The sequence below is a fragment of the Podarcis erhardii genome (genome assembly GCF_964252035.2).
Source record: "Podarcis erhardii genome assembly, chromosome: 5".
Lineage (NCBI taxonomy): Eukaryota > Metazoa > Chordata > Lepidosauria > Squamata > Lacertidae > Podarcis > Podarcis erhardii.
The window spans coordinates 50,041,274-50,068,410 of NC_138509.1; the positions used below are offsets into that span (position 1 = coordinate 50,041,274).

A 27,137-nucleotide genomic window follows, 5' to 3' on the forward strand; every position below is an offset into this window, starting at 1 on the left:
TTCCTTTCCCAATCCCCTTAGCAGAGAGTAGGTCTTATTTTTAATTTTATCATCATTTTATACAAGACCTTTTGAATTACTACTACAGATTAATACTTCAAATCTGTTTATTCCTCAATAGACATTACCAGTATACATAAAAAAATGTAAAGGACCCCTGACAGTTAAGTCCAGTTGCAAACGACTCTGGGGTTGCTGCACTCATCTCGCTTTACTGGCCGAGGGAGCCAGCATTTATCCAGAGACAGCTTTCCCGGGTCATGTGGCCAGCATGGCTAAGCCACTTCTGGCGAAACCAGAGTAGCGCACGGAAATGCTGTTTACCTTCCCGCCGGAGCAGTTCCTATTTATCTACTTGCACTTTGACGTGCTTTCGAACTGCTAGGTAGGCAGGAGCTGGGACCGAGCAATGGGAGCTCACCCCATCGCAGGGATTTGAACCACCGACCTTCCGATCGGCAAGCCCTAGGCTCAGTGGTTTAGACCACAGCACCACCCATGTCCCAACCGGTATACATATTTTATGACAAATCTGGAAATACTGATACAAAAGTACTCTCCAACTTCCCATAAAATCCATATATATAATGTTTAAAACTATTGTTCTGTACTAGGTTTCCTATCCAGACATATATTCCTCTCAAGCCTCAATATTTCCTAAGGTATCATTACCCTTGATTTCTTTATTTTCTTATACTGCTGTTACATAAAATAAACTGAGGAAATTTACAGATTTTAAAAACTTGGCCCATACAGAGGACACTACCTTGCAGGACAACCTGAAGTGACAATAGGGGTGTGCATGAAGTGTGTGTGTGGGGGTGTCCATGTGCACTGAAAAGTCTTACTGGCTTGTGCTGGCCAGGAAGGAAAAGGGAGGGCAGATGTTCTGAATTTTTCCCACATGGATCTTTGCTTTTTTTTAGTATTTCCTTATTGGCTCCAATGGAGGGAAATTAGTTACATCATATTGAGACTGGCAAAGGAAGGCTGATTCTGGGGCTTCTTCCATGAACGAAGGGCCCATATAATTCAGTACTGGGTATATCAGGACTATAGGCATAGACACACCTCCATTAATGGGTAAATAGTAATGGATGAGGATTTGATTCCCCCCCCCCACTTTGAGGGAGATGAACCAACACTCAATTTTCTATCCATATAAATAGAAAAGTCTTAGTTTGAGAGCTTAGGGGTTAGAAGGCAGGACATAACTACTTGGTACCCAAAGTTTGCTGTACTTTGTACTGTGCTTGCACTTTGGTTTTAATGGTGTACTTCTCATGAGAAGAAGCAGATGATGAAATAACAGCAACAGTCTCTAGCCTATGTCCTATATTAAATTGGGAATATTTATTCCAGTTTCAGAGTTTCCTTTGTGGCTATTTGAATTGCAGAATTTCCAGAGCATCTATATTTATATTGTGTGGCTACATAGTATTCCCCAGGCTGTTTATTGAAATGTTCCAAACTGCATTTCCATCACATATAATTATCCACTATAATTAGCCCCACTGTGGCATACTAGTCAATAATATAGGGGCTGGGAAGTGGCAGCTCTCGAACAAATCTGACCCTCTGAAGGGCAAGGCTTCAGCTGCCAACAGCAAATTTAGGTTTGCTTTCCTTGCCTTCTTACCTGACACAAACATTTTAGGCACTGGGGAGAGGAAGAGCAAAAGTTGAGGGCAAAATAGGGAAGAAATAACAGCTGTACATTCGGTGATGAAGCAGAGCAAACACCCTCAGGAAACTCTCCAAGAAACATAGTAGTCAACAAGGAACATAGGAAGTTGCCTTTGTCCATGTAGTTCAGTACTGTCTACACTGGCTGACAGCAGCTCTTCGGGGTTTCAAATAACAGACATTCTCAGACTTGCCTAGAGGCGCTGAGGATTGAACCCAGGACAACTACATGCAAAGTTGTTGCCTAATAATTTTTCTATGGACCTTTCCTTCTGCTAGAGTAAATATGATAGACTAAACCTCTTCAACTAAATCTCTAATGCCAGGCCAAAAGATCTCCTTCCAATTTTGCTACCCCTTTGTGGGTTGCAAATCAGAGAGGGGAGATTTTAGCAATAGGGAGTGGGTAAACCTTTGCTGAATAGTCAGCGCCAGCACTTCTTTGGGTGGCCATCCTGAAGTCCCTTCAGGATGATGCTAAGTAACATCATTTAGAGAAATGGTTTAGAAGCAAAATGGGGTTATTTCCCAACGTCCCACTTTGAGTAGAACGTTCACTGTAGCAGACTTCCATCTCAGAGAGACTAACAATTACAGTTGGCGTGCTGGTTTAAAACACATACTGCTATGTTTTAATCCTAATGCCCATCCTTTTTCTAAGCCCATCCTGGCAAACCTAAAAGAATCCCTTTTTTATATTTTACTGGAGGCAGTCTTGAGTTCCCATATTAGGTGGAAAGGCAGGCAAAAACAAACTAGACAGGATCATCTGGACACAGTACCTTGCAAACAGTTTCAAATGTGGCGTCTTTATAATGAATAGTTCCTTATAAAAGTGTACATATGTATACACAGGTGTGGTACTAGTCTTTATTTGACTGGTCTGCTGAGAAGTGTGAAGAAGCTGGAAAGGGGTTAACAGTTTGAACGGTAAACATAAAGGAAGCGCAACAAACCATGCCTTGTCAGCTTTGTTCTAATTTTCCTGGCACAAAGCAACAACTCAAAGGAAGCCAGCCTTTTCAGTGGTGGAGCAAAAAATGCTTATTAGCTCACTAGGCAAGGCAAAAAGGAAAGAAAGAAAGAAAGAAAGAAAGAAAGAAAGAAAGAAAGAAAGAAAGAAAGAAAGAAAGAACTAGACTTCAAAAGAAAACAGAAGTGATTGAATAATAAACCATGTCGTTTTGTTTATTTATTAAATGTATATACTGCCAACAAATCATAGCTCTCTGGATAGTTCACAAACCCATTGAAAGTACAACAAACTAAATTCAAGCCATGAAAACAGCAAAACCATTTATAAATAATGTAAACATAGGGGGGACCCAACACATCTAAAACCCAACAAAGGCATAGCATCTAGGATCAATTTTATATCAGAAAAACAAACAAACAACCAGAAGCAGAATAACATGGTACAGCTATCTAAAAGCACCAGATAACTATACCCATTAAAAGGCCTTGGAGAACAAAATAAAGGTTTTAATTTGTCTATAAAAGACCATAGCGTGGGTGCCAGGCTATCCTTTCTGGGGAAAGCATTCCCATAAGCATGGTGCCACCACCAAAAAAGCCCTCTCCCTAGTAACAACCCAATTCACTAGGTAGGGGGACCTGGTGAAGGGCCTCCAATGAGGAGCTCAATGAATGAATGGGCAAGTATATATGGGAGAAGGTAAGTTATAACAAGTTGACAAATTGCAACTGGTCCTTATTCTGAAAAGCAACTTGTATGGTTGGACAACTATAATGGAGGCTGATTCTTCTATAATTCTTTTTTTAATGTAAATATCCAATCAGTATACACTTAGGATAACAACAAATGAATCAGAGCCATAGCTGCTATTTAGGAGAATTCTTACCTGACTGACCAGGTGGTGGGACTCCTGATGATCCTTTTGGCAGGCATAAAAACACCGTAAGTACTGCTGCTTTGTTTCCTGAGCAAGGCTCAATGGCAATTGGCTTTGGAGAACCCTGAAAATGGAGAAGAAATTGTATTACGTGATCTAGGTTATTTTATATTGCTACATATTGGATTCTTCACACAAAACATTTACAACTATCCACAATAAAATAGGAGCCTCAATGTTTCCCTGTGAATAATCCTCGTTGATTGTTGTTTTAAATGAACCTTTCATTTCATTGACTTAAATACAGGTTTTCATGAATAACTTGCATTATTCAATTAAAGTGGCAAAAGAAAGAAAGAAATGACCTAAAAGATAATGATTTTCATTTCAGCAAATTTAGTAACATATGTTAATTACTGAAACATTCAGATCAGCAATATGTTTTAGCACTACAGTTTCTCATAGGATTAGTATCACTCAACAACTTATACAGAAAGCACAGTGGGAAGAATACTGTGTTACATTTTAAAAAATACTGTGTTACGTTTTTAAAAACAGCTGTGCTTGCAGTAGTTCCCCCACTCCCACCACACACAGAGAGAGAAGGAAAAAGGAAATATATTGCTAAAGCTAAAAGGTGAGGATTTCTCCCCTCGCATTTAAATTAAATCAAATATACATGAAGAAAATACTTTTGTTAAAATCAAAATGATAACAAATTGGACTGATCTAATGTGGTATACGGGACACGGGTGGCGCTGTGGGTTAAACCACAGAGCCTAGGATTTGCTGATCAGAAGGTTGACAGTTCGAATCCCTGCGATGGGGTGAGCTCCCATTGTTCAGTCCCTGCTCCTGCCAACCTAGCAGTTCGAAAGCACGTCAAAGTGCAAGTAGATAAATAGTTACCGCTCCGGCGGGAAGGTAAAGTGTGTTTCCGTGCGCTGCTCTGGTTCGCCAGAAGCGGCTTAGATATGCTGGCCACATGACCCGGAAGCTGTACGCTGGCTCCCTCGGCCAATAAAGCGAGATGAGCGCCGCAACCCCAGAGTCGGCCACGACTGGACCTAATGGTCAGGGGTCCCTTTACCTTTACATTTAATGTGGTATACAATATATTTTATCCCCTTGTAGGTAACCAGAAACATGTTGCTGCATTGTCAAAGAACACAGAAAGGGAGGGTGTTCTGAACCCAGGTGGCCTGTGCTAGTGGTTTGATGCAGGGATACCAAAGAAGGATGTCAAAAACACCAGAATGGCCAGTTCTAGTGCTTTCTTACGGGGAGATGTAAACTTGCAACACAGCCTCTAAAGCTTCACTGCCATTGCAGATATGGTTCAGACATTGCGGCAGTGAGAGGCCATGATGACTTGTCCGCAAAGCGCTAATATGTTAAGCATAACTTATACAAAAGACAGCATACGTCCATTGGGCCAGAATCTATAATCAAGCCACCTGACCCTGGCAACTATCAATTTCAAGACTCCCTTTCTAGGCCAACAGGCCACCATCCCAAGGCCCACAAGTAAACACAGCATCAAAGCACGGCAGTTAGCATATATCAAAGCAAGTGCATTCATAAGCATACATGAGCTCATACTTGCAACAACTGTCAACTAGTCCCAGGGTTATCTTGACTACCAATATAGTATTTGCAGCCCTTCTGGAACAGTCTTGCCTTTGGTTCAACACAGAGGGGGAAAGCAAAGCTCTGCAACAGGGGACAGATAGTAACTTGCTTTTGAAGCAAAGCTAAAAGAGGTAATGCAGAACATAGGGAAGAATAAGATCTAATAATTCAGAACAAAGGAAGCTGTCTTATTCTCAGCCAAACCATTGGTCTATCTATAGCTGTGTCCACTCTAGAGGTGTAATATGTGCTTGGGTCACTGTTTGTGTGTGGGTTTGTGCTGCTTTATCCCTATTTCTCCCTCAGCAACCTGTACAACTGTCTACCCCATTCAGAAGCATCCTCCAAACTTCAAAAAAGGGTTTTTAAGGAGATTTGAAAGCAGATGGGGGCAGGAAAGTCACTGTTAGTCAGACTTCTTTAATTGTTTGTCTGGACTGGGGAAAAGTGGAAAGCAAGGAAAAGTAGAAGAGTGTTCTCTGCTCTCCACCACCTGGTAAGCATACAGAGACCAACCTGCACATTGGCAATGCTCAGAAATAGCATCTCGAATTCAAATTCAAGCTATCACCCCAATAGTTCTTCCCTGGCTGGAGATCAGAGGAGGTTGGCTAAAGGGATTCCAATTCTGTTCCATTTCTAATGTCATCAAAAGTATTATTAGGTCCAAACTGGGCCCAGAACTAACCAAGCTATTCTGCAATTTTATTTAATTTTAATTGAAGAGACTTCAGTTCTGAACTGAACATGTCCAAGTGTGTCTCCCCTGCCCTCCACTCTGAACTGCAGTTGCTACTCTGGCAGACAGAACTCACCTTGGAATAGTTTAGTGCTTTTTTATCTTAAAATAATATCTGCATGTGGAATTTCAATTCTGGCTACACTTGTGTGACCATTCTTTGGGGTGAAATCCAGTTCTGTTTGCATCAGAGGCGAGGGGCACAAAAAGCTCTCCTCCACAAAAGACTTATTCCTATTCATTTTATTGAAGCAAATATATATGCACATTTCCTTGTGCACACAGATCTATTCCCTTTTTTGGACTTTATGGGGCATCTCATGGATCTTTCACTTGGACTGAATACAGATGCATAACTATTTTCTTTTTAAGAGGACTCCCTGGCATTCATATATGAGCACATCAATATAAGTCACAGCAACACAAAATTTCTTGAGTGTCTAAGAATCAAGAAGTAGCAAATACACACAGTACAGAATGCAAATCCACAAAATTCTTAGCACTTGAAACTGATTTATAATTAGTCATGTTTCCATATTTTGCATTTGATAAATTATATGAATTTCTCATTTCAGAGCTTACATGTTTAATTATGTATTGAAGCTATTTCTAAAACCTTTGCGGTCAAAACCAGTCATTTTACCCTCTTATGTGTAAATATTTAGAAAGCAATGCTGTCATGTTCTTAAGACAAAAAAGAAAAATATCCAAGGGGAAGCTCTGTCAATGGGTTTTGATTTGTAGTTCAAAGCCATTAAACTTTTCCATTTACATGCAAAATACAAAACTACATGTAAATGTCAACTGATTTAAGGATATAAAAACAAGTGACAGTTTAGCAATGCTAAATATGCTGACATGCAATTCTGCAGTAAGAGAAGAAAATAGTATTATTTTCCACTGCATAAACAATTATCAATTTCTATTTAATTAACAGAAAGTAACCTTTATTACTCTAGAAGCGGGATACATTTAGTGAGCAAACATGCAGAAAAACTGAGATGAGATATATTATACTTATCAACATTTCCCTGCACAAGTCTGCTTGTGAGTAAACTCCCCAGAATTTATTTTAATGTAAAGGTCAGAACTTAAAGGTGTTTACAGCAATTTGTGCTAGAATTTATTGTGATAAAGTTAAGGAGCAGAAAAAGGAGCAGCAAACGAGAAATTGTGGCAAACATATATATTGGCCATCAGAAATCATACCGTTGCTAAAACTGCATGCATTGAAACTTCCAGCCCAGCCAACCTACCTGGTCAGCTGATTTAAAGATTCTATAGCCAGTGGTATAGCTGATTACATACCTAGTTGTATAGAACCCTCACAACATGAAAAGTAAATTTGGGCACTGCAGACATTTGTATGAATCAGTCATGATTTGTTTAGGAATCAAATTTTACCATTCAGGTATTTAATATTTCCCCTACCTCAGCTTGGAGCAGCTTTGGGGAGGGGTATTATTTAAATCAGCGCTGCGTTGTTGAGATGTTGCCTTAATCCATTTAGTCTCTGTTGATTCCCAGATACAATTTACCCACTACCACCTGCTTACTGGCTGCGGAGGAAACTTACAAGTCCCTGTTTTGTAAAATACCAAAATTAAAAGACTTTATGAGATCTGATTATAGCTCTCCTAAGCCTGGGTAGTTTGGCCCTATGATTATGGATCAGGAGCCACTGGTTTCCATTTTTGGCATATCCCCTGCCCGTAAGACAAAAGTGGTTTAGTGTGATGCTGTTGTGTCAGTGTTCAGTTGCTCCAGAAGCAGCTTAGTCATGCCACAGGACCCGGAAAAACTGTCTGTGGAGCAGACAAACGCCGGCTCCCTCGGCCTGTAAAGCAAGATGAGCGCCGCAACCCCAGAGTCATTCGCAACTGGACTTAACTGTCAGGGTTCATTTAAAAATGGCTATATAGATATGTGAGAGACAGCTCTTGATTTTTGAAATTCACATCAATAAAATATTTTCAACTGCTAAAACTTACAGAATCTTAAGGGACTTTTGTTATTTTAATTTTGTGTCAATAAAATTCTGATAACATATCCTGAATCAAATGGTATTACCATTAACAATTTTCAACTGAACTTCATCAGAATCAAGTACATCTAGCATTTTCTGGTTTTGCCTTAGAAAATGTTTTATAGCAAGTTAAGGCTGGGAAAGCAGAAGTGCAATCTTAGTGTATATCATTTCAAGTTTGTAGGAAGAGACCCAGGCAGCATAGAGCAAATGATAATAATTCAGATACCCTTAGGTTTGTCAGTTGTTTAAAGATAAATACATAACCATAAATCAAAGTTATTTCAGTGGGACAAGACACATTCTTTGAAATGTACAGTTTATCATACACTTTCCACAGCTTTTGGGGGGAGAGATAAGGCACATGCTTGTTTACCCAAAGCACTTAAGAACTGTGATTTATTTGCTGGAATTGTCACATTTTGGATAGTAAGAAGAAGTAGCTGTTAATGGTGTGCCAAAAAACAAAGGGGGGGGGGAGAGCCGAAGACTGTGAGACAGTTAATAAACCATTTGGAGTGGATAATATATGGAGGAAACAGATGTCTTCTTAAAAATAAACTGGGTGTGGGTGGGTGTCCTCCCTGTTTTCCTTTGTTGGCCTGAATGAATAAAGCTTACAAAAAGTTGGGGGTGGGGGGAGATAAATACATAAGATACAGTCCAGTAAAGGTTAAGCACATCTGAGTGCCACTGATTTCAGTAAGTGACAGTTAAGCATATATCTAATTTTCTTGCACTGTTAATTATTTCTTAAATCATGGTGTCTGTGGCAATATGAAGATAAAAACATTTCCCATCCTTTAAAACTCATATAAGCCACAGTAAACAATTTATGAACCCAACAGTTATCCTAATTTGCATTTGATTTGAGTTTTCGTTGTTGGTTTTAATATTGTATTTAATCTTATTTAATTTTTGTGTATTAGGGGTATCTGCAGTTTGCCAAATATTTATATGCTGTGTTTAAATCAAAATAACAACAGTCCCTAACCACTGGCCACGCCAGCTGGGGCTGGAATGAGTTTTAGCCCAGAAACATCCGGAGGATCAGTTTCCCCACTTTTGCCCTGGGGTTTGCAACCGGTCAGATTCTTAGGTGGGGGAAAGTGATACATGTTTTCTGCATGGTAACGCCTGGCAGAGACTTACTCTGCTCGCAATCACCTTCTTGGAACTTAGTCCACGAGCTCAACCTTCTGGCTACAACATCAAACCAATTTTTTTCCTACTTTTGTTTGTTTGTGTCCCCCCACAATTCACCCCACACACCTGATGATGAGTGCGGGAAAACTCAAAAGCTTGTCACATTTTTCTTGACTTTTTCATTGGTCCTAAGATATTACTAGAATGTGGACTTTAATAATATAAGATCATTTTTATTGAGCTCAAAAAAATTGTCCTGATCCAGCTAGGGGCAACGTGCATGGCTCTCTAGGAGGAAAAGGAAACATATGCTGAGATGGATGCTGTACTGTTCCTAGCAGTGTAGAAACATAGGTTGTGCTTGCATAGCTCTGCTCAAAAAATCAGTGCTAGTGATCAGTTCTTTTGGGTAAGGCTAGGTTTCATTTAGACAAATGAATTTCTGTTCCTTTTTTTGCAGCAGTATGCAACTAGATTCCGGTAAAGATGAAAAAGGATTAATAAAATCCTTTAAAAATATTCACTATCATCACAAAGTGAAATGAGCTAAATGTGTGAAATGTTCTCTACTCATTTATATTCCAAGAAAAAGAACACCCATTTTATTTAAGTACTTGGTCATCTATTTTCTGGGCAGTCATTTGAAAGCTAGGTGCATCTAATTTTTAAAAGTGCATTATTATGCCATAAAGACAAATAGATCACGAAAGACTAAATGGCTGCCATCTCTTGCCAAAAAAGCAATTAGAAAATTGGATAAAGGAATTAATGTGGGTATGTTACACCTGTCAGCAGTAATAAGTATTTTGACATGAGCAGAATAAAATTTGACACAGTGCACAAATACTGATCTGATCCACAAAGTACTTAGAATGCAAACAACTACGCATTAATCACTTCCGTGTCGCCAGACGAAAACATCAGAAAGCTATTCTTATCACAATTTGTCTATAAATAAAAGTGAGTCCCTGAGCAGCCTGAATAAATTACCCCTTTGCAGATAATGATAATTTACACTAATGTAAAAATTAATTCTTAATCACATTATTAACACTGTATTTATCTGGTGAACACCAACTAGAGTAAACATGATTGCTTTGTACGTAAGCAATCAAGTGAGTTGATTTGATGCAATTAACATGGGCAAACTCAAATCCTCACAGCTACGTTCTATGGTTTGTGGCAACTCTAAGAGGTCTGTTCCCCACCCCCCCGCCACCGCCGCCAAAAGATCAAACTTCACAGGAGAAGAGTGAACAGGAAAATAAGTGGTCCTAATATCTGCAATGCAAGAAATATTAACTGTGCAATTCTATTTTTCTTCTGCTGGTGTACCTGGCTTTTGCTCCCACTATAACATGGGTGCAATGATGACACTGCACTGGAGAGCTGTTGGAATGTTTCATCGAAGAAATTTAAAGCTCTTTTTGGAAGTTCAGGATCCTTCCAAGAGTTCGCCAAACCTGGGCTTGGAATCCTACCATACTGTGCTGTGTTTTCAAATTTCCAAGCAAGGATAAACAAAAGACTATTGATTTCTCATTGTTACTGTCTGTTAAGGAGTTTGGGGGAGCTGCAAGATAGCTAGACAACTGCAGCCCCCCCCCCCAGTGTCCACCTTTCAGGGCTCTTTACAATTGGAATTCCTGCCCAAAATTATTAGCTTTACACTAATTGTTAACTATTCAATATCATTTTTGTTGGCTCAATTATTTTACTGAAAGAAAAAAATACTCAATGAATAATTTAAGCATTAATGAAATTATTACACAAATGCTTTGACTGGAGGAAAATCTATGGTTCAGGGGGAATATTCTTCAGAAAATATTGCAATTGCACATTTGTTCATAAACTGGATAAGGGATCTCTATTGGCTATCAGATTTATTTATTTTCACTTTGCTTTCTCACTAAATGTTCTTGCCTTTAAAGCCATTCCTAGTACAACAGAACATTTTATTTTCAGCTTACTCTCAAGAATGAACTTGAACATTGTCGATGTTTTTGCATTTCTTTACTGCAATGTTTACCAGCTGAGACTCTCTCACTGATTTACAACTTTAATTAATTAAACTCCAACCCCCCTATGTGGTAGGTTAGCATTATTATCTATTCAGAAACAGTGATCTACTGAGAGGCCTCTCTCCCTTGGCTTCTTAAAATTCTGCCACCAAAGTGAAGGGAGAATTGAGCTAATTTCCCTTTCTCTGGCCAATTTCCCTTTTGCCACAGCTAACTCACTCTTGTCAAAGGCATATTTATCCTCAGGGTTCATACAATTATATCAAATAAGTACATTATGTTCTATTTCCAAAATTCACTGAAACATTAGGGAAAACAACAACACAGAACAGTGATAAAGGTAGTCTGGACATTTCCCTCTACAAAATACACTGCAGATACTAACCATAGAAAGATGACTTCTAATCGCTTACACAGGTCTCACTCCAGCAAGGTTATAAAAGTCATACTCTAGCACAAATAGATGGAATTTCCAGCTATGCAATTTATGACAAAGAAAATGAATATGATCGTTCAGCAGGCAACACAGATCTTGATCCCAAAGCTGTTGATCAAGAACAGCAGCTTTTTAAATCACTTTACTGTGAGGCCATAGTTGCAGATATTACCGTATTTTTTGCTCTATAAGTCTCACCTTTTCCCTCCTAAAAAGTAAGGGGAAATGTATGTGCGTCTTATGGAGCGAATGCAGGCTGCGCAGCTATCCCAGAAGCCAGAACAACAAGAGGGATTGCTGCTTTCACTGCGCAGCGATCCCTCTTGCTGTTCTGGCTTCTGAGATTCAGAATATTTTTTTCTTGTTTTCCTCCTCCAAAAACTAGGTGTGTCTTGTGGTCTGGTGCGTCTTATAGAGCAAAAAATACGGTAATTTGTTCCCAGTGCATTAGGAGATCTGGTCCTAAGAAATAGGGAAGAGGAGACTGCCGGAAGGGAGAGCTAGGGATTTAGGGAGGACATTGGTTGTGGAAAGAAAGAGTGGAAAAGGGAGACTACATGAATAATGGGAATGGGCAAAGGAGAGAGGAGTCTGAATGGATGATTGCAATCAAATGTACCTGATACTGAGGTCCATGCCTGGCAAGTACTAAGATCAACAAATACACACATATACCTATTAAAAAATGGAGAACAAAGTGAATCACTCTCCTTAAAAAAATCAGTAAAGGACTATAAAATGCAAACTTGGCAATATGTTTTGGCAAGAGAAAAAATCAGCAGTGTAACAAATTACTCTGTGCTATAAATACTATACTCTTTGCAGGCAGCTGAATGTTGGAAAAACATGTGCAAAAGTGATGGAGGCATAAATGAGATTTCATTTCTCCTGCTCTTCAACCATCCACAGGCAGACCCAAAGTTGATGTCTTATCCTTTATAACATTTTGTTCCTAAGAGTATCATTAGTATTGAGAGACCTTACTCTTTATCCATAGTGGATTATAAGAAAAATACATTTGGATATTATAGAAAAGCTATTACTATTCAACCGTAGTTGAGAGAAAGGAAATCAATGAGACATTTCTCTCATACAGAGGAGCAAAAGGTTGCCAATGTTATAGTAAAATTCCCATTATCTCTGAAGCCTAACTGCACAATGGTACCTCCTTGAAGAGAACCATGCAACTTCATCCTATCATATTACGTACGGGTAGAGCTCATCTTATGTTGACTTTACATACACAATCACTGCTTTATGAAGATTGCAGATTTGTTTGTTTTTTAAGGGGCAGGATTGCAGGAACTGCCCCCCTCCCGAAGTGCTTTCTGAGATCTCATGGAAGCTCTTGCATGACCTACTGAGAGTCCAGTAAGCAAGGTGGGGTACTTAAAAAGCTCTCTGCATTGGATTGGGCAGGAGAAAGGCCCTCTCAGCACCAGCTTTGGACAGGTAGGGATGGTCACATGGGAACTTCAGAGAAACCATGCCCATACAAAATGACCTGCATTTCAGTCTCTGCCTATGGTTTTATGCCTGCCACACTGACAAATGTGGCAACAGGAAATATTTTACTAATTTGCTAAATAATGTGGCTTTATTTCCTATCTGATCCCTGTTCTGTTTTCACTTCACTTTTTGAGACCTGTGCTGCACATTGTATGCTGTTGTTATGTAAATCAGCTGAGTCCTATGCTCAAGCTAAGATGGCTGCCATTAGACCAAGAAGATGGTTGGTATCAGGGTTACCAAATAAATCAGTGTAATAACTACAAATATTCTGCTTTCTGACACAATCTAAGCTTGGACAATTACCCAATTATATCTTCCCCCATCTTCCAAACAACCCAACCACTTAGCTAACCATTGTTCATTGCAAGTAGAGGATAAATAGCAGGATCATGGCAGGCAAAGTTATTCTTTCATAGGAGTTCCACCTTACTTCAGTAGCAACCTACCTTCTCATTCTCTCTCTATCTCTATCTCTGGACTTTGGATAAAGCCTAGATCTGTGTTCCCTCATTGTTTGATGGAACATACAGGACAGAATCTGCTTGGCTATAGCATTGTATCCCGAATTCACACATCCAGGAAGCCTCTTTGGTCTTGGTGCAATGTGAATACTTTCTTGTTCCAGAAGACATTTTGGTTGGGTGTTCTCAGAACTAACCTGAAACGATGCTATCATTTGACCCTTTTTAACTCTTTCAACTGAGTGTCTAGCTGAAATTCTGCCACTATTTTAGTTATTTCTTGAACTTATTTTTAATGTGGTAAAAATGTTGTAGTGTGGAACAGGGGTGCCATCTCGCCCTCAGAATTGTGGGTGCCCACCACCGCAACATGTACATGCGATGTCACACACAATGCCTACACATAGTGTGTGTTCCAGCACAGATTAGAGAACTGGGCCAAAACAAACAAGATGAATTTTAACAGGGAGAAATGTAAAGTATTGCACTTGGGCAAAAAAAATGAGAGGCACAAATACAAGATGGGTGACACCTGGCTTGAGAGCAGTACATGCGAAAAGGATCTAGGAGTCTTGGTTGACCACAAACTTGACATGAGCCAACAGTGTGAAGTGGCAGCTGAAAAAGCCAATGCAATTCTGGGCTGCATCAATAGAAGTATAGCATCTAGATCAAGGGAAGTAATAGTGCCACTGTATTCTGCTCTGGTCAGACCTCACCTGGAGTACTGTGTCCAGTTCTGGGCACCACAGTTCAAGAAGGACACTGACAAACTGGAACGTGTCCAGAGGAGGGCAACCAAAATGGTCAAAGGCCTGGAAACGATGCCTTATGAGGAACGGCTAAGGGAGCTGGGCATGTTTAGCCTGGAGAAGAGGAGGTTAAGGGGTGATATGATAGCCATGTTCAAATATATAAAAGGATGTCACATAGAGGAGGGAGAAAGGTTGTTTTCTGCTGCTCCAGAGAAGCGGACACGGAGCAATGGATCCAAACTACAAGAAAGAAGATTCCACCTAAACATTAGGAAGAACTTCCTGACAGTAAGAGCTGTTCGACAGTGGAATTTGCTGCCAAGGAGTATGGTGGAGTCTTCTTCTTTGGAGGTCTTTAAGCAGAGCCTTGACAACCATATGTCAGGAGTGCTCTGATGGTGTTTCCTGCTTGGCAGGGGGTTGGACTCGATGGCCCTTGTGGTCTCTTCCAACTCTATGATTCTATGAATTCTATGAATTCTATGAAACCAGGTATGCCCCTTTTCCAGATATATTCAATTAGCCTTCCCTGTTGTTTTTCCATTCCTTACTGTTCCACAGACGTTCAGCATTTTTGGGCCACTGAACACAGTCCATATTTTGCGCCTTTTTCGTGACAAGGTGTGGGGTGAAGTGCCCCATTAGATTTCCTCACCTAAATATCCTGCAAACCTTGGGGTTCTGTAGAGCATGCTGATACCCCCCTCTGTTTCTCAGTGACTGTTTTGCTTACATTCTCACCAGCTGAGTTGGCTTTTAAAGGGGGTGATTTTTAAAAATCTGTATTTTACTTTTACCTTTGCTACCTGCCTTAATTTCCTGGCAAATCAGAAAAGCTTTTAAACAAATAAAGAAAGATAAGGACAAGATAAGAAATGGCCTTTGGTATAAGAATAGTGTTTACATTCTTTTTTATAAATTCAATCCTTTGAGGGTTCCTTAATCTGCTGTACCTCGTCCAATGAAGTGCTGAACAAGCATGAGATGTTAATAGTTATATATCACATTACGAAATTGTTTTGCAATTCATCTTATTAATGAATACTCCTGTAGATACTATAGGTGATAGCCAATTTGCACCTATCTTTTTCCCTTTAAAAATAAGATTCAGCTAGTTCTCTAATTAAGCAGCTGTAAACAGAATGGTTGCATAATATGGTTTCACCAGTGGCTTACTAATGGCAATATGTTGTTGTACTGTACTTCTGGGGATATACCACTTTCACTGCAATGCAGAAATTACTCTGAGAATGAAAGAATCCCACAGTCAAAATAGGAATTAATATCCTTTTTAATTAATTCAAAGGCATTTTTGTTAAGGGAGAACATCATGGTTCTAAAACATTTTGGCACTTCCTGATTCTAAGCACTTAACACAGACTGTGATGCATTCCATAACTATTATAAGTGATGATAGTAATGCATTTCAATAATGGAAAGTAATAAAATATGCTAGAAATGTTCCTTTTTCAAGGGAAACATACCTTAATTTTATTATGGTTTGTTGTAGGCAGTCATTTTAGAACTTGGTCAAAGGAGTCTCAAATAAAAGAATGCCCTTTTTATTAGATAAAAGAGCCTTGTTGTATGTTGTATTTCTTCAAGAACAGTGGAACAATACAAGTACAGTCCATGGCTTTCTAGAAGTACTGCCAGTATTCCATGGATGATCTAAAATTGTAGAATGTATGTAAGAGACTTGTACCACTACTCCAGATGTATGGCCAGAAAATGGGGTCCGCTCTCTAAGAAATCTCATTCTCCCCTCCCTTTTTAAACTTTGGCCAAGTTCTTCCACTCTCTACCTTACCCCTGACTTAAATCTCTCTACCAGTCTTGTACCCAGCAGCTCTCTCAGCCAATCCTGAAAGTGAAGCAGCACTACTGAAGGGAACTCTTACCCGTGGTTCCCAATTAGGGGTCTGCAGAACAAACCCAAGGGGCCTGCAGCCCCATCCCTTGCCTCCCCCCAACTAAACTACTGTCATTTTTGCAAGGCAATACTGTATCACAATTTTTACGGCCTGTTTTAGCGCTGTGCGATTTTTCAATATATTGGTCAAAATCGGTTTCGAAACCACACCACAATAACGATTTTGACCTGGCAATACCCAGCGATATATCACTCCTCGTGCAAGGGTGAGCAGGGCGGTCAATTTCAAGACACTGCCGATACCACATGATTATCTCAGCCGATAATGCTGCTGATCTGAGCTGTGCTCACACTGAGGAAAAACAGCACAGCCAGCTGCGAGGTGCTGCTTTCCCCTCATGCTGACATAGAACAGGACAGCTGATTGTCCTCACTTCAAGGCACCGTGGCACTACCTTCCTCTGGCACTAAGGCGGAGCAGATTTTCTCAGTCAGCAGGAAAGCTGCAGCAGCCACAGTAGTTGTGCATCTTTACTGGCGGCTGCCACCACCGGCTGCCCCACTGATGGAAGCATGATGCACCCCATCCCATCCCCTCCCATCCAAACCATGCAGTGGAGGTGAATCCACTTCCTCCTCCCCCCATCCTATATCTGCAGCTGCTCCTTCCCTCATCCCCACGCCTGATCTGCACGCCCCCCACCCGCGTGATCTCTGTGACTGCTTTTATTTTCAAAAATTAAGAGTTGCTCTAACTCCAGAATGGAGTCCTTGAGGATGACTTGCCTTTACTATGATTAGTACAACCATTCACACTTTTAAATTTCTTTTCTGGGGGGTTGAAATGGCTTACTTATTGTGCTAATATAAATAAATTAATGGTGACTGTTAGCAACTTGCAACAAATACAAGATATATATTATAGGGTCGCAATGTTGATAAGAATACCAACTTTGGTAAGCCTTCATGCAAGCTAGTAAAACCCCTCCAGCCCACTCAGTCTTGTTATACATCTGCCTATATAGGCATTTTTGTATGCAGCTACTCCCTTCAGATGTACCCAGTTTCAAAACAAGGACTATTTCTCAATAGTAGGTTCCCTTTGCCAGTAGTGACATCAGCTATTAAAATGTTACAGGATACTAAAGTCCAGCTGCCCTTTGTGAAAGAAGGGTGAGAGTATGCAAGTATCTCATATTTGTGGAATATGCTTTGTGTCCATGAAGAAAGAAGACCTGTGTAAACTTGGCAGGTATCACTGTATGTAAAGATATTAAAAGCTTAAATGGATGCACTACAGTGATTATAATGATGTAATTGCTACGCCAATTCCTGGCTAGCACCGTATTGCACCTAATTAGTCCCACATCATACCATAATTAAGGAGTAAGGTGCAAAGAATGCAGTCTTAGTCAACAAAGTCAGAAAGACAGCTATGAAAGGAAAACAAAGAACATTCTAAACCAAGCTAAAAGAGGAACAAATAAAATGCCTGCTACAATCTTGACAGATGTCTGTCTATTCAGCACAACCTGCTCATGATCATAGATTGAACAGTACAAGTCTGTTTTGTTTCCTGACTTCTGCTAAAAAAACACAACACAATTGTAACCCAGCTGAAATTACTATAAAAATACCTGTATTTCTCATTTATCTAAGTAATAGAAGATTCACAGCTGTGAAATATTATATTTAGACGAAGACTGCAACAGCCCACTTCTGATGGAAAGACATCTCTTTCTGCTTTCTACCAAGACACAACAGACAGGGTGTAGACACTCCCTGTTAATTAAATCTAATTGTCTTCTCTATGCCTTTCTCTGTCTATCTGATTTGAAGACCACTTCCCTGAGATCTAAACCTGTAATGTATATGGATCCTTTACTCATTAGGTAATCTTAGGAAAATTCCTAGGGTTCCTTCCTTGGAGTAGACAGCCAAAAGCCTCTAAGGAAAGAGGAGTCAGGTACACAAGGTAGGCTCAATAGAGATTTATTAATCATTAAGGCACCTCTGAATGATCAGCCACAAGGCTATTGCCACAAGCATGGTCTGAGAACAGTACAAGCCCTTAGGGTCTTCTTATACACTCTTCACTACACTATCAGGTAAATACACGCAATCCTTGTGCCCGTATCATTTATGCAATATTATTAGCTAAAGCTATGCGTGAACAGCTTGTGGACTCTCTACCTGGCCTTCCAATTGGACACACCATATTTGGAGTTGTTTTCCACTTAGAAACTCCCATTATCTTACTAAGGTGTTATCCTCAATCATTCCTTTTCAGCAGGTTTTGGCTTGCATATTTTGTTACCTTTCCCTCCCAAAATTGTCCTTGGCAATTCTCCTTGTTTGTGCTAACTCCTTATCATTACATTGCGATATGTTTTCTTCCTCTTATCTGAATAGCTATTAACCTCCTATTAAAAGAACATAGTTGCTGAGGTGTATAACACACACACACCTCTCTAACAGTAAGAATGTCACAACATCTCTTCCCATAAGTTGCTGTGTTATCCCTTGATACATTAAAGCTTAGAGTCTAGACTGAGCAACAATTTGCTGTTTAACCTTCATATACTCTCCCATTTAAGGATGGCTAAATGGCTATTTCAATATTTACTATCTGGAATCTTTCTTCTAGGTCAGGGATGGGGAACCTGTGGCTCTTCAGATATAGCTAGGCTTCAGCTTCCCTCATTTATGAGCATTTGGAGTTGGAGTCCAACAGCAGTAGGAGAGCAGCACTGATTAGGAAGCCCAAATCAGAGTTAATGGTGCTTATCAACTTGTAAAAGGATGTTTTACACAATGCCTGGTTTTATTTACTATGATTCCAATGTGGACATTTGGGAAGATGCTTTACCTGAGATATCCTGTTACCTACAAGACATTGGAAACATGTTTGTGCCTGTCATAGGACATAGGCCACATGAAAAACTTCATGCAGACCAAGGCCAAATGGATGGCCACATTAAATCCAGCAATGCTCCCAAAAAGGTATCCTTTAAGTTCACCCTTATTTTTTGGCTATCACTTGAGCAGCCCTGTCTGATTGAGCCATATGCCCAGCATATGCTTTCCCGTAATACCACAACCTTTATTGTTTATATCTCTGATGGTCAATATAAGCTAAGATAAAAGAAGAAGAAACAATAGGTACGGACCAAGAAAGGTTTGAGGCAGTGTTACTATATCAAGTTTAATCATGTAGTTACTGCTCTGTTGTGAAACAATATCTATCACTGCAAAGCTGATTTTACATTTCATTTATTCATTTATTTATTTATCTTATTATTCACTTGTCAGCTGAAGCTCTCCAAACAACTTACATTTAAGAAAAACATGCACATATGTTATATAAAATGGGTGATATTCAACTCAGCTTTTCTCAAAATAATCCCCTGAAATTAAAGAACAACTTAGCCATGTTAATTAATTTCAATGGGTTTACCCATACTTGAATACCACCCAATATTTTTATATGAAGAAATCAATCCAGTTCATTATCTCTGTTTAGACTTGTATGCAAAGTAACACTTTTTAATCTGGGTGGAAAACAAATAATGGTGACAGTGACTAATGGGCATAAATGCTAGAGACAAGATACACAGAAGACAAGGGTCAGTTTGCAAACTGGTTCAGAAAACAAGTTGATTGACTTGGACAACATTCAGGCATGGCACACTTCATATCAGTTCTGAAGAAAATCTGAGACTTCATATGTCTCCCCATTGACTTACATGAGGAAACAGAATTGGATAAAATTTGCAGGCATAGTGAATGAAGTTTGCCAAATTTCACAGAGATAGGTACAGGAGGTTTTGCACAAGGTGAGTATTTAAAGTTTGGGGGAAATTATTTATTCTTTCTTTTGGGGGGGGGCATTATCTGAAAATGACAAACATCATAGACATGCCCTTGGGTTTAACCTAAAAAAAAATTGAAAGATGGCTGCAGGGGGCAGAGGGGTTGAGAAAGAAAGTTGTTAAGGTAAGTAACAGGGAAATTTATATTTGAGGGAAATTTTTATGAAAATAGTGTGCATAAAATTTCAGGAGCTAAGGACCTTGTTGAATGAAAGGCAGCTTCAGGGGGGTTTTAGTTGGGATGTTTTCTGTTCCTTCTATTATCTCTCCCGAGAGCACTATGATTGGAAGGAAAAAGAGTCTTGGGACGGGAAAATTCTAGTTGTAAACTAGAGCTCTCAAGTCAGAAAACTACACCCCTACTTGTCCATCTGCCCTCCAGTTATTTTCCTTATATGGAGAGCTTAGAGGGGGAATGTAATCTTTTTAAATAGTCTGACATTGCCTGGGTCTTCCAAATGAGACTTCAGGAGCAGCACTTTAAGCTACTTTCTTGAAACCCTGCTTCACTTCCATCAAAGCCTGAATCACTCTGAAGCAGCCTGCTGTGGTTCGGGATTCAGGTTTCATCCAAAGTGGGTACACACTCCTACCTATCAAAGTAGTACAACTTACAAATAAGCATAGGATTGCTTTGCATAAACAGGTTGCTATAATAAAACAGCCAACCCAGTCTGAGGCAGGCACCCGATGCAAGCAACAGTTTGCAACCAAGTGCCACTCAAATATTGCCAGAACTGGCTCTAAGGCTATTCTTCCTCTTGCTAACCAATCCATGCAATCTAGGATCAGAACTCCTTGGGAGTGTCTTCAGATTTTTCTGTATGCCTTTTTTCTGTGAAAGATAGCCAACATATAAAATTGATTTATTCATTCAGACAGGTTATTTGTCACATTACTCAACTCTGCTAATATATTGTCTGCTATTATAAAATCCTATAAGCTGCCTCTAGCAAAGGTTTCTTCAAACGATTTGCATTGAACAGCTTTTATGGGATTATTTCTAAAGATTTAAAAGCAATCTTAAAATCAAAAAGCTTGTGAGAAATTCAGCTGGTTCACATCTGACCAAATAATCAGATACCAAAGCCTGAGAAAAGAAAAATGGCTAATTTTAACTTTAAAAGATGCTTACTGTGTCTACTACAATGAACTTGAGATCACTCAGCTATTTCATATTGCTCTGTGATATCCTAGCACTTTATGAATTGACTTCATCTTTTCACCAACTTGTTATTTTGCTCTCCCCCCCTTATGAAGTAAGGAATTTCTTAACTTTCTGTTCTTGATACCATAATCTTGATATCATAATCAGGTCCCTATTTTCTGCTTTTTTAAAGTTTGCTAAAAGAAAAAGAGAATGAACATGAATGGGAATAACAAAATAAATGGAAGGGAAATAAATAAGAAAACAAGTAGAATTTTTATGAATAGCAACAAATTAGTATGGAAATCAATGGTGGGTGAACAAAGTGAGGAAACTAGCCATCCAGAAGTTGTCAGACTCCAACTCCCGTTAGCTCAAGCCAGCATGACCAATGGTTAGGGGTGATGTAGGGGTGATGTAAGTTGCAGTTCAGCAACATCTGGAGGGACACAGCTTGCCTTAGAATGACTTTTTAAAATGTCTAAGTTGCAAAACTTATTTAAAATATGAACTAAAGATAAGCATTTTATCCCATTTACAAATGCAATTTGTCACTATAACACTGCATGTTTCACTTACACATCACTACAACCCAAATGCAAAGTAAATAGTTCAACACGTCTATTGACAGCTGTGATAAATTACAAGAAACTGAATGAATAAAAAGGTACAATGTCTACCATCACAGAAACTGGGAGATTGTAAAACAACAAAAACCTTTAATTAACTCAGGAAATTAAAACGTGACTTTAATAAAGCAACCTTAATAACCAGACACACTCAGATGAACTCACTACCACATATTAATCAAGAACAAGAAGTAATTTCAGGTACATAAACAATTAGGTGCTTACATACTGCTAAAATTAAGCAAAATACAAATACATTTTACATGGCTGCTCAGATAAATGATAAAACCCCGATATTAAGGCGCACATACACACAACCATAAATTACAAGACTCTAATTATCTTTTTTAAGGCAGTGTTGATTTAATCATGACCATTTATTATATAACAAGCAAGCTTAACTGGGAACCATGCAATTTTGGGGATGTGGGTTTAGTAAGCTTAGCTGAAAAGTTTCCTGTTTCCAAGTCCTGCTGATTTTTATTGCTTCCTGTTGATGATGCCTTTATCATTAATTATGAGAAGCCTCTGAATTGCCCCTTGAATTACCCCGATATCTGTTTCTATGCAGTGCAGCTTTAATTATCACTTTCCTTTCATATTTTCCCTTTTCATCTGAATTAGGGAAGTAACTATATTTTGATATGAAAGACAAAAAATAAATAGAATGAGAATAAATCATAATGATTCATTCCCACTTATGAAAACAAAGACAGACAGACATTGGATAAATTAACAGAGCTATTCAATACTACAGTGGTACCTCGGGTTAAGAACTTAATTCGTTCTAGAGGTCCGTTCTTAACCTGAAACTGTTCTTAACCTGAAGCACCACTTTAGCTAATGGGGCCTCCCGCTGCCGCTGCGCGATTTCTGTTTACATCCTGAAACAAAGTTCTTAACCCGAGGTACTATTTCTGGGTTAGCAGAGTCTGTAACCTGAAGCATCGGTAACCCGAGGTACCACTGTATTCATAAGTTGTGATTAACAGAAGCAATGGACAGACTCCAGGTTTTTTTTAAAAAAAGACCCAGAATCTCTGAAAATCCACAGTAGTGGAAATCTGGCTGACACAAAAATGTTTTTCCTTCAGTCTTTTAGACTTTTCTTTTCTTTTTTTAACCTAGTAGTTTGGCCTATAAAATGGGGTAGAACAGAGTGGCTTTTGGTTTTAAATCTTTTCGCTTTTTAAAATGTACTTTATTGTTGTGACCTGCCCTGAGATTGTTGAATTATGAAGAGCAAATGTAAGTTTCACATACAGTTTTCACTAGAAAAGTGTGTGTGTTTGTGTGTGTTGGCATGTTATGTCCCCAACCTTCCATAGTTACTAACACAGTATTATATAGTTTGGCTCCTGTGTTAAATAGTTTGGCACAACTGGCTGACACAAAACAACCACTTACACAGATACACCTTTATTACAGCAAGTCACTACAACATTATCACACATTTAAATATAGTTTGGAATTTACACCATTGTTTGTCTTTGGTCTCTTATTCCCTGAACCTTCATATTTGGATCATTTCCGTGTGTGTGTGTGTGTGTGTGTGTGTGTGTGTGTGTGTGTGAGAGAGAGAGAGAGAGAGAGAGAGAGAGAGAGAGAGAGAGAGAGAGAGAGATGCTATGAAGTCCTATAACCACTGTAACATCATAATGTGTGGTGTTGGGCTGGAACTGGTGTTTGTGTTGCTTATCTTTAGCACTTACATTTTGGAGCAACAAGAATCAGAGCAGGTAAACAATAAATTCTTCATACTCTCCCACTCCTCTACCATCATTTTAAAGAACATCTTAGACAAGTGAGGATATCAGAGCTTAGACTCTATTTAGCCATGTTTCTCAGTTTATTTAAATGCATTTTGGCAATTTACAGTTGTACTGCATTTATTTGCAGCAACCATTCCTCTCAGTTTACTCATTTCCTAAAGGAAATTGCAAGTTAATAGAAAAAGCAGCACTGGAACTGCCTCACATCCTATAGTTATTAATTAAGCAAAGTCTGGTTCAGTAACTCTGGATACTAAAAAAAATAGAGTTAAACAAAGTGCAGTGCTTCTTGAAATGAAGTTTCAACTTTAATAGACATTTTATTTTTTTTAAAAAAATATGTATTAGAATGTATATCTTTTTTTAAAAAAAGGAAAGGAGCTTTTTAAAATAAACATGCAAAATGACCATTTCTAGATTAAGCGGGCACAATATATCAGAAACCTACAGGCATCAACTTGAATCTCTAGAAATATATTATTCTGTTGAGCAAGGAATGTTGTTTTGTAATCAACAAAGCAAGAAATGAACTGTTCCATTAATCACATATAATATGCTTAGAAAACTAATGGACAAAACTTTTGAATGTATCTGATAGCCATAAACTGTATGGGCTAATTGCACTTGTAGCTGGCATAAAATGTTAAGGAAGTGGACAACATGCTGAGGAATTGTATATAATCCCAGGTTCTGGCAGTTCTGTTTCTTTCTGTCTCACTCCCTCTCCCCTCACCCCACCCCAAACCATTTTCCTGAAATGTAACAGGTTATCATTACAGAGACTATTTGAATCAGCTTCAACAAAAGATACAGACAAATCGGTCAAATGTATCTGTACATTCTGAAGAACAGTGAAAAATGCAATTGTTAAAGCTTTGTTGTCCTGAGAAGACAGAAGATGTTATGCATGTTAAGGAAATATCAACAGAGGTTGGCATCTTTAGATGCTGCTGATACAAGCTGCAGACAAATAGAACAACAAAAGCATTTGTCAGATGAGTACTCTGGAACAACACACATCTAGTTTAGATAAATTAAGAGATAGGAACAGCTGCCTGAAATGTGCTTCACTTTAAAAGCAAAACAGATGGGCTCTACATTTCACTAGGTTTCAAGAAAGGCAGAGAGAAAGCCACTTTTCACGAGCTGATCACCATTCATTCAGGTTTGCTTTAAGTAAGCCATTATTTCTATTAAGCTTTCTTTTGCGGTTCCAAACAGAATACATCTGTCACAGTAGGAACAGGGGGAGATAGATGCTGAAGGTCAGCTGGTTGGTAAATGAAACTTGCTATGGTGTGCTATCACAGGCTGACTTCATCTATGTGGATTCTGCTTCAAGCAGTGTGGCCAATTAAACACTTACACACACGAGCAGCAAAAGAAATGCATCTCCAAAAAAGATGACAAAAGAAGTTTGTAATAAATTTGAAAATGTTCATTTATATATAGAGATGCAAATTTAATAAATAATTTATATTATTTAAATAGAAATATAATGTGTCTCATATCTTGGTTGTGGGCAAAACTGTGACTAGGGTACCTGTGTGCCTGCTCAGTATGTAACTCAGGAGCCAACTGTTGAGAGGCAACTTCAGGACCTCTCCTGCTTTCCCTTCTTAGGCTTCTTTATCTTTAAACTGGAGTTGGGCCAGGCAGCACTGTAATGTAGGACTCATGGCCACCAGGGAGCTTGCAAGAGGAGGAGGGGTGAATTAATGCAATGCTACCTAGAGCTGAGTTAACACTATTTACTTTTGAGTTTGCTTTCATTGAAATTCACCACCCTTATTTTGGGTATTACTTTGAATCAAGCCTATTCATTTCATCATAAACACTGGAACGAACAGCTCAAAAGTTGCCAGAAGCTTTCTTGAAACTGTGAACCCCCCTAAGCTAGCCCATTTCAGGAAAGAGACACTTCTTGGGCTCACAGAAGCACAGTGAGTTTATCAGAATCAGCTCAGGGAACATGCCATCCCTCAACACACCTTGTGTGTTGGCAAACTTTAACCGCCACAATAGACTTCTCCACTTCCCCTGGTGCATATGAAGGCACATCTTATACTCCCCCAAACAGAAAAAAAATCACACTTTAATGTCAAATGTATGCCCAAGAATGACTACAACTGAAATCCTACACTCACTTTCAAGCAAACACACATAGGATTGTATTGCTAAATTATTAAAGAAGTTTTATGTAGTAGGGGCCACATATAACCCCTTCTTTTATAATGAAATAGTTGTGTTTCTAAGCTGCAAAAGTTTATACAACTGCTACTTCAACCTGCTAAAATGAAACCCTCTCCTATTAAAGCTATGGTTGCCATATCTTGAACAAAAAGGGGGAGAAAGGGGGGGGGGAGGACAGCCCAAGCCACTGCCATCCCGAGTCAGGGAAAGAAGGGCATGGGTGCACAGGGTATATAGCCTCTGCCAGCCTCCTCCAAACCCGGACATTTCCTTTAAAATGTAAAAGTCTGCCTGGATGCGCATGTTGGCCCACCCAAAAAAGGGAATGTCTGGGTTTCCCCCTGGATGTATGGCAACCCTAATTAAAGCTGATAAATTAGAGTAAATTAATATAGTTCATGTATCATCATGACAGAAAGTCTATTGTATCTTTGCTGACCCTATTTATTTTTAGTTTTGAAAAAGGAACAGACAATTGTATTCTTGTACTTGTGAAAGTGAAAATGATAGCTGATAGAAGTTGTTGTTCTTTTCTTAAAGGCCAGTCACTAGTCACTACCAAAATACTGATTATTTATTTACAGTATCTGGATGCTACCTTTTATTAATATAACCAATAAGCAGGTTTTGGTGTGTTTTTACAATAATAAAAAATTAAATCATTTAGGATTTATCCATAGCAGTTTATGGCAGCAGGTTATAGCTCAGATCAATAGGTGATTCTATCCAATAAATATCCTATATTTTACTTGGTTATTGGGATACAGCAGACATTTCCTTCTACTTAGCTGGGCTCTGTCAGCAGGGAGTGTTCTCACTGCATCCACCAAAGTATAGTCAGGCCAAAATGTACCAGCAGATGCATTTGTACTACCAACTGGGACATTTTGATGGCAGAGCTGAGTCAACCAAGGATCTGTTGGATCCCAAGTCAGTCCTACTACTGGCAATGTGCACATCAGTCCCTAACAAGCATGGTCAATGGCCAGGGATGGCAGAAGTTGTAGTTCAGCAATGCCTAGAGAGCCAAAGGCTCTCCCCCCCCCCACCTGCCCTAATGCCAACCCTAAAACAAAGCCTAGGCTGCAATTCTTACCTGGGAGTTAGCCCCATTAAACACAAAGAGGCTTGCTTCTGAGCAGATATGTATATCATATTTTAAGTTAACTATACAGAGAATTCTTAATGAGTGCCTGGACTTCAGCTCTTGCAAAGCAGGAAACATGCCTACACCTCTTTGCAAAGGTTTTACGCTTTGCATTTGTGTGTGTGTGTGTGTGTGTGTGTGTGTGTGTGTGTGTGTGTGTGTGTTTAGAAAATAACTTGTTTGGACTTAATCTCAGATGACCCCCACCACAGGGAAGATGCATCCTAGTTGCTTGGA

At 39.1% G+C, this 27,137-nt stretch overlaps 1 protein-coding gene across 3 annotated transcripts in view; it reads right to left on the reverse strand.

The window, feature by feature from the left end:
- The window catches only part of ATRNL1 (attractin like 1), a 514,893-nt gene that overhangs the window by 65,582 nt on the left and 422,174 nt on the right, over positions 1–27,137 (reverse strand). For all 3 annotated transcript variants that reach the window (XM_081863641.1, XM_081863642.1, XM_081863643.1), the window contains exon 28: positions 3,549–3,663. In XM_081863641.1, coding sequence (XP_081719767.1) covers positions 3,549–3,663 — 115 coding nt within the window. The remainder of the gene's footprint in view (positions 1–3,548; positions 3,664–27,137) is intronic.